Genomic DNA, 15,023 nt, shown 5'->3' with positions numbered 1-15,023 from the left:
CTCATGCCCAGCTCTTTGACCTCTTTGATGGGGCCCATGCCCACCTCTCTGACGGGCCCCCTTGTATTGTAAGTATTGTGAACATTGCATTGTGAAAGGCAATTACTTCATATGAAAGGTATTTCTAGATGAAACATTGATTAGATTTGATTAAAAAGTAATTTTTTGGTGTGTGATTTGTGTGTGATTTTTTGTGTTGTACTAAGTCAATTGAAAATGTGCTTAAAGTTTTGAAAAAACTGCAGTTTTGATTATCTGTTTTGAATTTTGTACTAAGAGTTGTGAAATTTTACCACATACTCGTGAAAATAGTACCAAAGCGATAAGAAAAACTGTAAACTGTGTGCATCCCAAATGGCACTCTCTTCCCTATATACTTAGTGTTCTAGTCAAAAGAAGGGAATAGGGTGCCATTTTAGATGCACTAACTGTATGATGTTCATACCCCTGAAGCAACCAACACATTTGTTCAAAATAGGTAGGAGATCTGACTATTTATATCATACAAGTCCTTTATATCACTAAGACCAACGAGAATAAATCAATTTGACCACACCGAGTCACTTTGATTTTACCACAGCCGTGTTGACAGGAGTGTTTCCGCAACGTGCCCTCTCTCCATCCCTCTTTCCATTCCCCTCTCTCCATCCACCTCTCTGCATCCCCTCTCCATCTCTCCACCCCCCTTTCTCAATCCCCTCTCCCTCTTTCCATCCACCTCTCTGCATCCCCTCTCCATCTCTCCACCCCCCTTTCTCAATCCCCTCTCCCTCTCTCCATCCCTCTCTCTCCACCCCCCTCTTCATCCTCTATCTCATCCCCCCTCTCTCCATCCCTCTCTCTCCATCCCTCTCTCCATCCCCCTCTCTCCATCCCCCTCTCTGCATCCCGATCTCTCCAAACCCCCTCTCTCCATCCCTCTCTCACCAACCCCCTCTCTCAATCCCCTCACCCTCTCTCCATCCCTCTCTCACCAAACCCCTCTCTCAATCCCCTCTCCCTCTCTCCAACCCTCTCTCTCTCATCCCCCTCTCTCTCCATCCCCCTCTCTGCATCCCCTCTCCCTCTCTCCATCCCCCTCTCTCCATCCTCCTCTCTCCATCCCCTCTCTCAATCCCCCACTCTACATCCCCTCTCCCTCCCTCCATCCCTCTCACTCCATCCCTCTCTCTCCATCCCTCTCTCGCCATCCTCTCTCTCCATCCCCCTCTCAATCCCACTCTCTCCATCCCTCTCTCTCCATCCTCTCTCTCCATCCCCCTCTCAATCCCACTCTCTCCATCCCTCTCTCTCCATCCCCTCTTCCTTCTTGCTCCTTTCTCCAGGTTACAGCGGGTCAGAAACAATGTGTCAGTAAGAGTGCCAAACCTGACAGCCCATTTCCCAAAACTAAGCCTCCACTTATGTGACATCCATGTTTCAACGAATGCGTCCCAGTCACAAGGTATTACAATGCCACTGTTTGTGGCAGAAGACATTTTCTGTGACAGTTTGACCTTTTGCGAAGCTATCGACTCTCTCCTTCCTCTCGTTGCTCATCCAGAGGGGGAACTCTCAGACCATGCATTCAAATGCATCTTATTATTACTTATTCCTTACTATCATGTACACTTGCATCAATTCAAATAAATGTTATATTTATGTTGATGTAAAAAGACTACAAGAGAAATTGCATGAAGCTGTGGACTTCATGGAAACTCCCTACCATATTCTCATGTAATTTGTGTTATGAATACTGCAGATGCATCATGTGGCATGTCTATCCAATTAACATTGTTTCTGGTGATCACTCTCATGTCACAAGCCCTCCACTGACCCATAATGAATCATTGGAATTAGATCCATGAGAGTGTGATGGAGAAAGCAAGACGTGTGTATCAGATAGTGATGATCTTCATGCAGTATAGGTATAAAGTACGTTATGTCATTTTCATTAGCTGTGTTATGAAATTAAATGAAATGCTGTAATGATGAATTAAAGGGCCTCACACACTATGACCCTGTATCTGAGAATAGAACAGAGTATTTCAAGATGGATGAGAAACAATTGCTCTGAAGTGAACAACAATATATTTATTCTATGAAAATTACATATTAAAAGATCTACTGGTATTCCACATGCAAATGTTGTTAGGTGAATACAATTATTTATTTTACTTGTACAAAGTTACAAAAACAAAACAATTAATGATAAGCTAAATTAACTATAAATGGTATGGCATTGTGTTGCCAATACCTGAACCAAACTCTAAAATCCACATCACAGAATAGAACTATGAAAATACACTTCTGAATACAACTCAGTTGGAACAATTTAAAATGGAAGGTACTCATTGGCTGATCTCTCATATTGGGAATGACAGTGCTGCTGCTAGGTGTTTAATGGGAGTAGCCCTTCCAGCTGCAGCATGTTGGGGCTGTTATACAATAACATTGTGTCTGTGCATCCCAAATGGCATCCTATTCCCTACATAGTGCACTAGTTTTGGTCAAAAGCAGTGCACTCTAAATAGGGAATCGGGTGCCATTTGGAACAGCCACCTGTATCACAGTCTCAGAGAAATGGTGCTGGCTGCACCACACTGAGACTGAAAGGGCACAGGGAAATTGCTCTTTTTAAAGCAGGCTAAGGACATGGAGTTTCTTTCGCTGCCTGGCTAGTCTGTCCCCTCTGATAACATCATCACGGCTCAACACGGATCTCCTCATGCCCTGGTTAACACCGGCCAGAGCTGACACATGTAGTGTAGCGGTGCGAGTGAACACAGCACAGGTACTAAATCACTGTGAGTCACTTGGTGGAAAAAAAACCATCCAGCTGAATGAAACGATCAGTGTCGGAGGTATGGAGAATAGAGGTGCCTTTACAAGACAGACACTACATATAAACAGTCTCTTCCTTTAGATTGTCTGGTATCAGTGATGTATATAACCATTAATAATGGCTCTGGGCTGGCACCGTGCAGGTTGTACAGTATATGTGGAAGATTAGAGGTCACAGGGTTAAGGGGACCACAGAATTAGAATTACCGCCATAATAAAACATATTTCTATTTTATTGATGGGGACACCGGAAGTAGATATGAATGAAAAGTGAGAGATTTCATGGTGTCACACATCTATGGTGGGAAAATACGTTGTTTTTTTTCAGGGCATTTTCACTCTCTAGTGACAACCGCAACAGTGGCAGCCTATGTGGTAAGGGAACTTTGGGGTTGACAGTCCGTTAGGCTGCGTGTTGCGTGACGCTAACTGTCTAAAGTGCTCTTCCTCACATCACTTGATGTAGGCTACGTAATCACATGCCTGACTGTCACTCACTGGCAGTAAAGGGCAGAGATGCTATTATTGATTGTTATTCATCCAAGTATGAAAACTAGGATGCAGTTATAGCTTAGGCCTATGATGTGCAGTGAATAAATCTAAACCCACAGGAGATAGGTTGTGATTTCAGCTGATAGTTGCCCCCCTTTTCCCATGAGTTGAACTTGATATTGAACATTACTATTTTGGTTACCCTAAATGATATTTTGAATAGTAGGACTAGGCCATCTTTCTCTTACAGTATGTTAACTCTACTGCCTGTTACAATAAATGGAAATTGTGCTTTCCTCATCATGACGTGGGTGGTAGAGCCTTGGGTAAACGTCATAGGTCTGACCCATGTCCTATATCTTTTCACATTTGGTACAGTAAGGGGCGCTCGTGTATCAGTTCAAATCCAGACTTCGACTCCCTCGAGTTGAACTCATAAGTAAACCCAAATCCCGAAGGAAGAACGACAACATGGCAGGACGCGACAGGATTGTGCATTTGCTCAGGCAACTTGAAAAAGCAGCGTAAGTTGATTCCTAATCGCGAAAATGCACAAATACAAGATTGTTAAATGCACTAGAGGTAGTGGTTACTTAAGGTAGTTATCTTATTTAGCTAGGCCCCTACCTAACTTGTTATGTAGTAGCCAGATGGCAGTGCAAGCATCGACGTCAACCCAACTTCGTTTCACTCGCGGGTTTGCGTCAAATTATTACACTGCTTATGAAAATGCCGTTTTTTCCCCCATTTACAGGTGCAGATGCCCTGCCCATTCTCATACATTCCATCAAGGTAGTAGTTGGTTAAAATAACCAGTTTTATTATAACACACCGTTATTGTTAATTAAGTTAAATGTAACATGTATGTAACACCTAACACAGCTTCTTGTGCAAAAGCTCTGTTCTGCCTGTTCTGCCTGTCATTCAAGTGCACCTAGTGATTTAGCGCCACCCGGGGCTGTTTTTATTTATCTGTATCTAGGTTGCACTCATGACTTTCTTACGTGATGTAATAAACAGGAAACAGTGCCCATAATTGCGAACATTATAAAACAGTTTCTCCGCGTCAAAATGCGCATCAGCCAATTAAAATCGTTGATTTATTTATACTTGAAAGAACGCTACATTTTAGCTGGTCCCATCACCTGGCACACGTTAGCCCTATGCTAACCTCACCAGATGACAGTGATTATTTCCTGGAACAAAATTCCACATATCCAATTATAAATGATGACGAAGATGGACTTGAACATGGTAGCAATTTTCCATAATTGCAACCATAACAAAGTCAAGGACTCATTATCATCCTACAGGTGGCAGTATTGCAGTAACAGTCAGTTATTATAAAATAAACTTATAGCGAGTCCGGGCTCGAAAACATGTTGCCGAGCATCCACAGTAGAGGAACGTTTGTCAATCTACAGTAGGCCTACACCTATCGATCAGTTGATCAACACATCCTACATCACGAGGTAGACCTGTGGTTACACAGGCCATTCAGTGCTTTCGGGTTGTTGTTCATTGTCACATTTTAAAAATATTTTGTTGTATTTAACTAGTGAAGTCAGTTTACGGCCAAACCCGGACAACGCTGCTCAACATGGTGATTTCTCCCATGAAATCAAAGGAAGCCCGAAGAGAACTAGCCACCCCTCATAACCTGGTTCCTCTCTAGGTTTCGTCCTAGGTTTTGGCCTGTCTAGGGAGTTTTTCCTAGCCACCGTGCTTCTACACCTGCATTGCTTGCTGTTTGGGGTTTTAGGCTGGGTTTCTGTACAGCACTTTGATATATCAGCTGATGTAAGAAGGACTATATAAATCAATTTGTTTTGATTTGATTTTGAAAAAGACAACACAAACAGCTGGGTTGCTCCTTTCCCACTAAGAGCACCCGGGCCTCCTCTCCCAATCTGAGGCCCATCTCGGACTCAAGCATACAGCCTACGCCGACAATGGACTCAAACCCTACCACGCTCCCATTGACCCGCAATGAGTGGCCCTTGGCACTTATTTTTTTTATTTTACCCACAATTTCTCCCCAATATCGAGTTAGTCTCATCGCTGCAACTCCCCAACGGGCTCGGGAGGTAAAGGTCGAGTCATGCATCCTTGAAACATGACCCGCCAAACCGCGCTTCTTAACATCCGCCAGCTTACCCCGGCAGCCAGCCCCACCAATGTGTCAACTGACGACCGGTTTATCTATTAAAACCAGAGGTTTACGGAAAACCTATCTCTGACTCTGGTTCAGTTCTTGAATGGATTTTGGTTAGAAACACCTCAAGGAGGACAGTACACTCTCACTTTAAAAAAGAAATACATGTGTACATGTGTACCACTAATTAGGGTCCATAGAAACATGGAACAAAAGTGTGTTTTTTTACCCTGTCACAACATGTTTTAAAGTTGTACTGTTTGTGCTCTAGCTTCAGGACATGACTGTGGAAGAAAAACAGATTATGCATTTGAGGTAACTTGAACTATTTAACCATATTTTCACTCATCTGACTTTGACATGGCCACAGAAGCTTTTCAAAATAATTAAATAAGCCCTACTAATAAGCAGACATGACAGTTATTAAAGTTAAACCAACCGTATACTCCAACTACTGTCATGAGGCTCAGCATAAAACCCCTTTTAAAAAAGCTTTAAAGTAGTCTTTAGGCTAAAGTACTGCAAAAAAAAAGAAAAGTGGCCTGACACTTTTCTAAGATATCTATTTCTCTATTTTATTAATGAAAAGTAGTCAACGGTAATTCTTCCTTGGGATGTTGGCCAACGTTAACCATATTTTTCATGTTATTATTTGGTTTCAGATGGCGAGCTCAAACATTAGATATGGAGAGGGTGTCACACGGGAAATTGGTATGGTAAATAAGTCTCTGCTATTTGTTGATGCTATTCATGACAAGATATTAAACAACTCATGTTTACATAATATAATTGTTCTTCCTAAATGGTAAGGGGTTTTGTTCACAAGTAAAAAGTTTCAATAATAGAAGAGACATGAACAGGTCTAAAATTGAAATTGCATATAATGCTTTGAACATGAATCATATAAGATTTTGTCTAAGGCGTGAATAACACTCTCCTATTTTGTGATTTTCTTTCAAATGGCAGGATCTTCAGAACATGGGAGCTCGTAACGTGTGTCTTATGACGGACAATAATCTGTCTCGGCTCTCTCCTGTCGAGGCCGTGTTGGAGTCTCTAGTTCAGAACGGGGTTAACTACAAAGTTTATGACAATGTTCGGGTGGAGCCAACAGACTCCAGGTAACCCTGTGCGTTCCAATTGGCACCCTAGCTATTCCCTATATAGTGCACTACTTTGGAACAGAGCAGGGTCCACAGGGCTCTGGTCACAAGTAATGCACTACCGTATGTAGGGAATAGAGTGCCATTTGGGACACTTCTTTTCAATTACTTTGTATTTTTAAAATTTGATTTAACTAGGCAAGTCAGTTAAGAACACATTCTTATTTACAATGACAGCCTACATACAGTACCTACACCTAAGGTATGTCATACATCTTGACTGGGATTTCATCACTACATTTGATATTGATTCTAGTTTTTCCTCATTTGGAGTAAATGTATAGATGAGAAGCGTAATCAAAAAGTCAATCATGGGATGAATTTTCAATAAAGTAAATCACTTTCACTCTTTACTATACAGCTTCAAGGAGGCCATAGCTTTTGCGAAGAAAGAAACGTTTGACATTTACGTTGCTGTGGGTGGAGGCTCAGTGATTGACACCTGTAAAGCTGCCAACCTGTATGCCTGCCATCCCGATGCGGATTTTCTAGACTTTGTCAATGCGCCTATAGGGAAGGCAAAGCCTATTACAGGTGTTCTCAAGCCCCTGATCGCAGGTACTATGACCCCCAGTCACGAATACACACTGAGGTTAATAGGTTTAGGAACTAACTGACCCTGGTACACTGAACCATTTAGAATCTGTTGTATGTACACTGTATATAAATGTGTGTTTACTTTGACTATTATAGATTAGAGAGATTTTTTTGTGGGTGGTTGTGCACACCTGATCTTGTTAGACTACACCTCAAATCCTCTCAGGGAGGAAATTAATATGTCATACACTTTTAGAACAATTGAATGGATGTGCAGATATGCAGTTTTCCTAATATAGGCTAAACTTGTACATGTTAGTCACATGGCAACTATTTTTCTCTTAAGTTCCCACAACAGCAGGAACTGGCAGTGAGACAACAGGTGTTGCGATCTTCGACTTCGAAAAGCTGAAAGCAAAAACTGGTAAAAAAAAACACTTTGTCAGGGCAAAGCTATCTCTCTCCTTAGTTGCATTGCTGGCCTCACATTCAAATGATAATTAAATTCATACTGTATGTTGCAATGTTTCATTCAATGACTCAGTATGACTTGCTTGTCTTCTGGTTCATCTATTCAGGCATCGCCAGCCGAGCCATTAAGCCGACTCTTGGAATAGTGGATCCTCTCCACACTCTGCATATGCCCGAGAGGGTGGCTGCCAACAGTGGTTTTGATGTGCTATGGTATGTAAATATACTGTATTCAGTGCATTCGTAAAGTATTCAGCCCCCTTCCCCTTTTCAACATTTTGTTACTTTACAGCCTTATTCAAACTTCTTTTTTTTTAAATGTCTCATCAATCTACACACAATTCGCCTTCATGATAAAGCGAAAACAGAGTTTTAGAAAAAACTGAAATATCTTATTTACATAAGTATTCAGACCCTTTGCTATGAGACTCTAAATTAATCTCAGGTGCATCCTGTTTCCATTGATCATCCTTGAGATGTTTCTACGACTTGATTGGAATCCACCTGTGGTAAATTAATTTGATTGGACATGATTTGGACATGAAAGGCACACACCTGTCTATATAAGGTCCCACAGTTGACAGTGCATGTCAGAGCAAAAACCAAGCCATGAGGTCAAAGAAATTGTCCTTGGGCTCCAACACAGGATTGTGTTGAGGCACAGATGATCTGGGGAAGGGTGCCAAAAGATTTCTGCAGCATTGAAGGTCCCCAAGAACACAGTGGCCTCCATTTTTAAATGGAAGTTTGGAAACACCAAGACTCTTCCTAGAGCTGGCCGCCTAGCCAAACTGAGCAATCGGGGAGAAAGGCCGATGGTCACTGACAGCTCCAGAGTTCCTCTGTGGAGATAGGAGAACGTTCCAGAAGGACAACCATCTCTGCAGCACTCCACCAATCAGGCCTTTATGGTAGAGTGGCCAGATGGCAGCCACTCCTCAATAAAAGGCACATGAATGCCCGCTTGGAGTTTGCCAAAAGGCACCTAAAGGACTCTGAGACCATGAGAATGAAACCAAAGATTGAACTCTTTGGCCTGAATGCCAAGCGTCACGTCTGGAGGAAACCTGGCACCATCCCTACGGGGAAGCATGGTGGTGGCAGCATCATGCTGTGGGGATGTTTTTCAGTGGCAGTTACTGGGAGACTAGTCATGATCAAGGGAAAGATGAACAGAGCAAAGTACAGAGAGATTGTTGATGAATACCTGCTCCAGAGTACTCAGGACCTCACTGGGGCGAAGGTTGACCTTCCAACAGGACAACAACCCTAAGCACACAGCCAAGACAACGCAGGAGTGGCTTCAGGACAAGTCTCTGAATGTCCTTGAGTGGCCTAGCCAGAGCCCGGACTTGAACCCGATCTAACACCTCTGGAGAGACCTGAAAATAGCTGTGCAGCGACGCTCCCCATCCAACCTGACAGAGCTTGAGAGGATCTGCAGAGAAGAATGGGACAAACTTCCCAAATAAAATAAAATGTTATTGGTCACATACACATTTTAGCGTCCTAGCCAAGAAGACTCAAGGCTGTAATCGTTGCCAACGGTGCTTCAACAAAGTACAGAGTAAAGGGTCTGAATACTTATGTAAATGTGATATTTCCATTTTTAATCTAAAAACCAGTTTTAGCTTTATGAGGTATTGTGTGTAGATTGATGAGTAAAAAAAGAACAATTTAATCCATTTTAGAATAAGGCCTTTATATTCTGGTTAGAGCCAGTTTGTGCTGTTCTGTGAAGGGAGTAGTACACAGCGTTGTACCATATCTTCAGTTTCTTGTCAATTTCTCGAATGGAATAGCCTTCATTTCTCAGAACAAGAATAGACTGACGAGTTTCAGAAGAAAGTTCTTTGCTTCTGCCCATTTTGAGCCTGTAATCGAACCCACAAATGTTGATGCTCCAGATACTCAACTGGTCTAAAGAAGGCCAGTTTTATTGCTTCTTTAATCAGGACAACATTTTTTAGCTGTGCTAACATAATTTCAAAAGGGTGTTCTAATCATCAATTAGCCTTTTAAAATTATAGGACTTGGATTAGCTAACACAACTTGCCATTAGCTAACACAACTTGCCATTGGAACACAGGAGTGATGGCTGCTGATAAATGGCCTCTGTACGCCTATGTAGATATTCCATTAAAAATCAGTCGTTTCCAGCTACAATAGTCATTTACAACATTAACAATGTCTATACTGTATTTCTGATCAATTTGCTGTTATTTTAATGGACAAAAAATGTGCTTTTCTTTCAAAACAAGGACATTTTTAAGTGACCCCAAACTTTTGAACAGTAGTGTATATTGATCACATTCAATCAGTCAGTCTCTGTAACATATTATTATGTTTTTAAGGCTACATTCACATATTTTATCAACCTTATAAGCCAAATAACTAATTCATCAACATGCTTCTCTCTACCGACATGCTGCAGAGGCCTTTGACCTTTCCCCCACTCTGTGCTCTTATAACGTCAAGGTGGTGCCAGATAGAAGTGACTGATTAGAAAAATAGGAGTTGGATTAAGTTCTTTTCTTCATCTGTTCTCTTTGTGTGTCCTTATGCAGCCATGCCCTGGAGTCCTACACGGCTCTTCCCTACAACATGCGCAGCCCCTGCCCTCCCAACCCCATCAACCGGCCGGCCTACCAGGGCAGTAACCCCATTAGTGATGTCTGGTCCAGACATGCTCTGAATGTAGTGGCCAAGTACATGAAACGGTAAACGCCTTCCTGATGAGGCTTCCATTAGTTATTCCACAGTTTTATCCCCTAAAAATCACTACTGTCTATTGTGAATATTATTATCAGTGGTTTCTTATTATTAGTGCTGATGTAGGCGACATCATTAACTGTTCACTTTCTCCCTCTAAGGGCGGTGAACGATGCTGAGGATGTAAAGGCCAGATCCAGCATGCATCTTGCCAGTGTGTTTGCCGGGATCGGGTTTGGAAATGCTGGGGTCCACCTATGGTAAAGTAAACATATGGCTCATTACGCCTTCATAATGATTGAAACTGCACGCATCCCCTTCCTTATATGAATAGTTACAGTGTGTCCTGTGATTGATGATTCATGTGACTGATGAGATCCTTTTTGTTCATTTTCTAGCCACGGTATGTCTTATCCTATTGCTGGAAATGTGAAGACTTACATGGCTAAGGGCTACAATGTGGATCACCCTGTAGTGGTAAAGCGATTCTGGTCCTTTTCTTCATTTTAGAACCAATACAAAGCACTTATTATTGAAAAATGTCTGTTAAATTTGACCTTTATATAATTGAAAATTCTATATATTTAGTTATAGTTAGTTATATATCTCTATAACCACAGTTTTGACACTGATATAATGTATTTTCATTGGTATTCTGTTCCATGTTTGATATATACATTGAGTATATAAACTATTGAGAACACCTGCTCTTTCCATTGCATAGACTGACCAGGTGAAAGCTATGATCCATTACTGATGTCACTTGTTAAATCCACTTCAATCAGTGTAGATGGAGGGGAGGAGACAGGTTAAAGAAGGATTTTTAAGCCTTGAGACAATTGAGACAATGGATTGTGAATGAGCCAGACAAAATATTTAAGTGCCTTTTGAATGGGGTATGGTAGGTAGTAGGTGCCAGGCGCACCGGTTTGTATCAAGGGTGCAACTCAATATTAGGAAGGTGTTCTTAATGTTTGGTATACTCCGTGTATATTTTCAGGTAACTGCCAAAATAAAGGAAACACCAACATAACGGAAACACCAACAGTAAGTGTCTCAATAGGGCATTAGGCCGCCTTCGCATAGATTCTACAAGTGTCTGGAACTCTATTGGAGGGATGCGAGACCATTTTTCCATGAGAAATTCCATAATTCTTTATCTTAAAAAAAAAAAATGTACCTCTTTTTTTTTCTCCCCAAAGTATATCCAATTGGTAGTCTTGTCTCATCGCTGCAACTACCGTACGGTCTCGGGAGAGGTGAAGGTCAAGAGCCGTGCGTCCTCCAAAACACAACTCAACCAAGCCACACTGCTTCTTGACACAATGCCCTCTTAACCCAGAAGCCAGTCACACCAATGTGACGGAGGAAACACCATACACCTGGTGACCGTGTCAGCGTGCACTGCGCCCGGCCCTCCACAGGAGTCGCGAGATGGGACAAGGACATCCCTGCCGGGCCAAACCCTCCCCTAATCCAGACGATGCTGGGCCAATTGTGTGCCGCCCCATTGGTCTCCCGGTCACGACCGGCTGCGACAGAGCCTGGACTCGAACCCAGAATCTCTAGTGGCACAGCTAGCATTAGACCACTGCGCCACTCGGGAGGCCCATAACTTGGTATCTTGTTGATGGTGGTGAAAAAACGCTGTCTCAGGTGCCTCTCCAGAATCTCCCATAAGTGTTCAATTGGGTTGCGATCTGGTGACTGAGACACACAATCTTTAAACCCCCTATACTCCTTTGAGTCTCCTCTTTCAAAGTCACTGAGATGTCTTCTTCTAGCCATAGTAGCCAAAATACTGGGCAACTGGGCATTTATATGCCTGACTCTAAGCATGATGGTATGTTCATTGTTTAATTAATTCAGGAACCACACCTGTGTGGAAGCACCTGCTTTCAATATATTCTGAACAGAAATGTTTACGCAACATGTAAAGTGTTGGTCCAATGAAACATGAGCTGAAATCAAAGATCCCAGAAATCTTCCATATGCACAAAAAGCTTATTTCTCTCAAATGTTGTGAGCAAATTTGTTTACATTCCTGTTAGTGAGCTTTTCTCCTTCGCCAAGATAATCCATCCACCTGACAGGTGTGGCTTATCAAGAAACTGATTAAACAGCATTATCATTACACAGGTGCACCTTGTGCTGGGGGCAATAAAAGGTCACTCTAAAATGTGCCGTTTTGTCACGCAACACAATGCTATAGATGTCTCAAGTTTTGAGGGAGAGCGCAATTGGCATGCGAACTGCAGGAATGTCCACTAGAGTTGTTGCCAGATAATTAAATGTTAATTTCTCTACCATAAGCCACCTCCAATAGCATTTTAGAGAATTTGGAAGTATGTCCAATCGGCCTCACAATCGCAGACCACGTGTAGCCACTCCAGGACCTCCACATCTGGCTTCTTAACCTGCGGGATCGTCTGATACCAGCCACCCAGCTGCGCCCCTACCCAGCCATGTGAAAACCATAGATTAGAATTTCATTGATTTAATTTGACTGATTTCCTTATGATCTGTAACTCAGTAAAATCTTTGAAATTGTTGTTTATATTTTTGTTCATTATACTTAGTATCCCTCATTTACTGAAGTGTTTCCTTTATTTTGGCAGTTAACTGTATATAACAAATATATTGTTTCAGAAATATGTATCTCCATTCACAGTTTAACTATCAAGCATTAATAGTTCCCATGTGTTGCTCTTCTGTCCCATAGCCTCATGGTCTGTCCGTGGTTCTGACCTCTCCTGCTGTCTTTGCCTTCACTGCCAGTATGTGTCCAGAGCGCCACCTGGAGGCAGCAGAGATACTTGGTAACAGCAACTCTTCTCTACAACACCCCCAACAGTGTTGTCATTAAATACTAACACAAATATATTCTCAATTGTAATTTCCTTTTACCATGGCTTAGTCTCAAATGGTAATCTATACCATAAACAGTGCTCTGGACAGTGCACTGTAGGTGCATTAAGCGGTGCATGCGTGGCACTATTGTTTCCTCGCTGATTTTGTGACGTCAAGCTCACACCCCTCCATGTCTCTCCTCAGGGGCTGACGTGAGCAACACCAAGAGGGAGGACGCTGGGCTGCTCCTGGCCGACACCCTGAGACAGTTCCTCTATGACCTGAAGGTAGAGGACGGTCTGAGTGCTGTCGGCTACACCAAGGATGACATACCTGACCTAGTGAGAGGAACAATACCTCAGGTACACATTAGAAATGTTTCACATTTAATGTGCAAGACATGTTCTTTCACGCCCTGTTTAAGACTATTGAGCCCAGATGTTGGTAATAAACCCACAAGCAAGGAGAGTTTAGTGTGCTAGTGCTACTTTCCTTTTTCATTACATGTACTATGTCTCTCTTTCTGACTGGTATTTCCTGTGTCTGCCCCTGATTGTGTCACTATGGTCTCTTGCAGGAAAGGGTGACCAAGCTGTCTCCTAGGGAACACACAGAGGAAGATTTGACTAATTTGTTTGAGGCCTCCCTGAAGCTGTACTAAGACGGGCTCTCTTATGCGTCATCACCCACTCTCATACTGTACCTGTGTGAGATGATGAGAGCCCAAAGGACTCTGTGCTATTCCCTATACAGCACACTACTTTTAACCAGGACCCATAGGGCTCTGGTTAAACATTGGGCACTATATAGGGAATAGGGTGCCATTTGAGACGTAGCCTCCCATCGGTTTGCCATCCCATCCTCCTTTTATTGATAGATACAATTAAATGATAATGTTCCTTATTTGATTATACAGTATATTACCCCGATTTCAAATGTTGGTTTTGATTTGTAGTTACTACAATATAGTATACCGTTGCTGTCATGTTCCCCTCCCCATTAATTTGAGAATAGACTACTGGTCTGGAGTGGACTACATTGTTATGACAGTGTTGCGTCATTCTTAGAAGTGTACTATTTTTTAAAATCTAGTTTCCAGATTACTCAGGTTAACTGTTATGTAAAGTGTGCCCTAATGCTAAGAAAGTCTGATCTGGCTGCTTTCAAGTAGGTTAACCCAGGAGAGCACACTAGGAGAGCTTTTAAGGTCCATTGAGAGAAAGAGAGCCAAGTTAAGGTATCAATATGATACAGAATATCATTGTATCCCAAATGGCATCCTATTCACTTTTGGTCAAAACTGGTGCACTATATAGGGAATAGGGTGCAATGATACCTATCCTTATTAATGATAGATTCTGTATATTGACATGGAAATAGAGTTACGCTAAATCCTCGTTACCGTTAGGTCTTGATGTAAAGCAGGACATAACTCCTTTCTCTGGAGTTTTTCCTAGCCAACATGCTTCTACACCTGCATTGCTTGCTGTTTGGGGTTTTAGGCTGGGTTTCTGTACAGCACTTAGATATCAGCTGATGTACGAAGGGCTATATAAATACATTTGATTTGATAACTGGATGTCAAAATAAATGCATTTTAGGATCCATAATCATTTATATTCAAAATGTACATGACTCTGATCCCTTAAAATCATGAAATCATTTTAGTTTCTGTTTTCTTTGCTTGTCTTGGCAATGTTTCTACTTTTTTCACTCCTGTTCATATATGCATATGTCACATTTTATTTTTTCTGAATAAGAAAATAAGAATTTCAATAAATTAAGTATTGAAATTTAATTAATTTAATTAAATTTAATTA

At 41.8% G+C, this 15,023-nt stretch overlaps 1 protein-coding gene across 1 annotated transcript; it reads left to right on the top strand.

Annotated features, from left to right (window-relative positions):
* The first annotated feature begins 3,680 nt into the window (after nt 1–3,680).
* adhfe1 (alcohol dehydrogenase iron containing 1) lies at nt 3,681–15,001 on the top strand. The gene is made up of 14 exons (XM_020466917.2): nt 3,681–3,839; nt 4,070–4,107; nt 5,742–5,785; nt 6,133–6,186; nt 6,437–6,591; nt 6,995–7,191; nt 7,517–7,594; nt 7,749–7,854; nt 10,209–10,361; nt 10,515–10,613; nt 10,752–10,830; nt 13,076–13,172; nt 13,408–13,565; nt 13,781–15,001. The coding sequence occupies exons 1-14, from the start codon at nt 3,787–3,789 to the stop codon at nt 13,862–13,864; spliced, it is 1,395 nt and encodes a 464-aa protein (XP_020322506.1). The 5' UTR covers nt 3,681–3,786; the 3' UTR covers nt 13,865–15,001.
* The last annotated feature ends 22 nt before the right edge of the window (nt 15,002–15,023 follow it).

The sequence above is a fragment of the Oncorhynchus kisutch genome, linkage group LG30 (assembly GCF_002021735.2).
Source record: "Oncorhynchus kisutch isolate 150728-3 linkage group LG30, Okis_V2, whole genome shotgun sequence".
In the NCBI taxonomy this organism is placed as follows: domain Eukaryota; kingdom Metazoa; phylum Chordata; class Actinopteri; order Salmoniformes; family Salmonidae; genus Oncorhynchus; species Oncorhynchus kisutch.
Note: the sequence above shows the minus strand (reverse complement) of the source record. Positions and strands in the feature narration are given on the sequence as shown.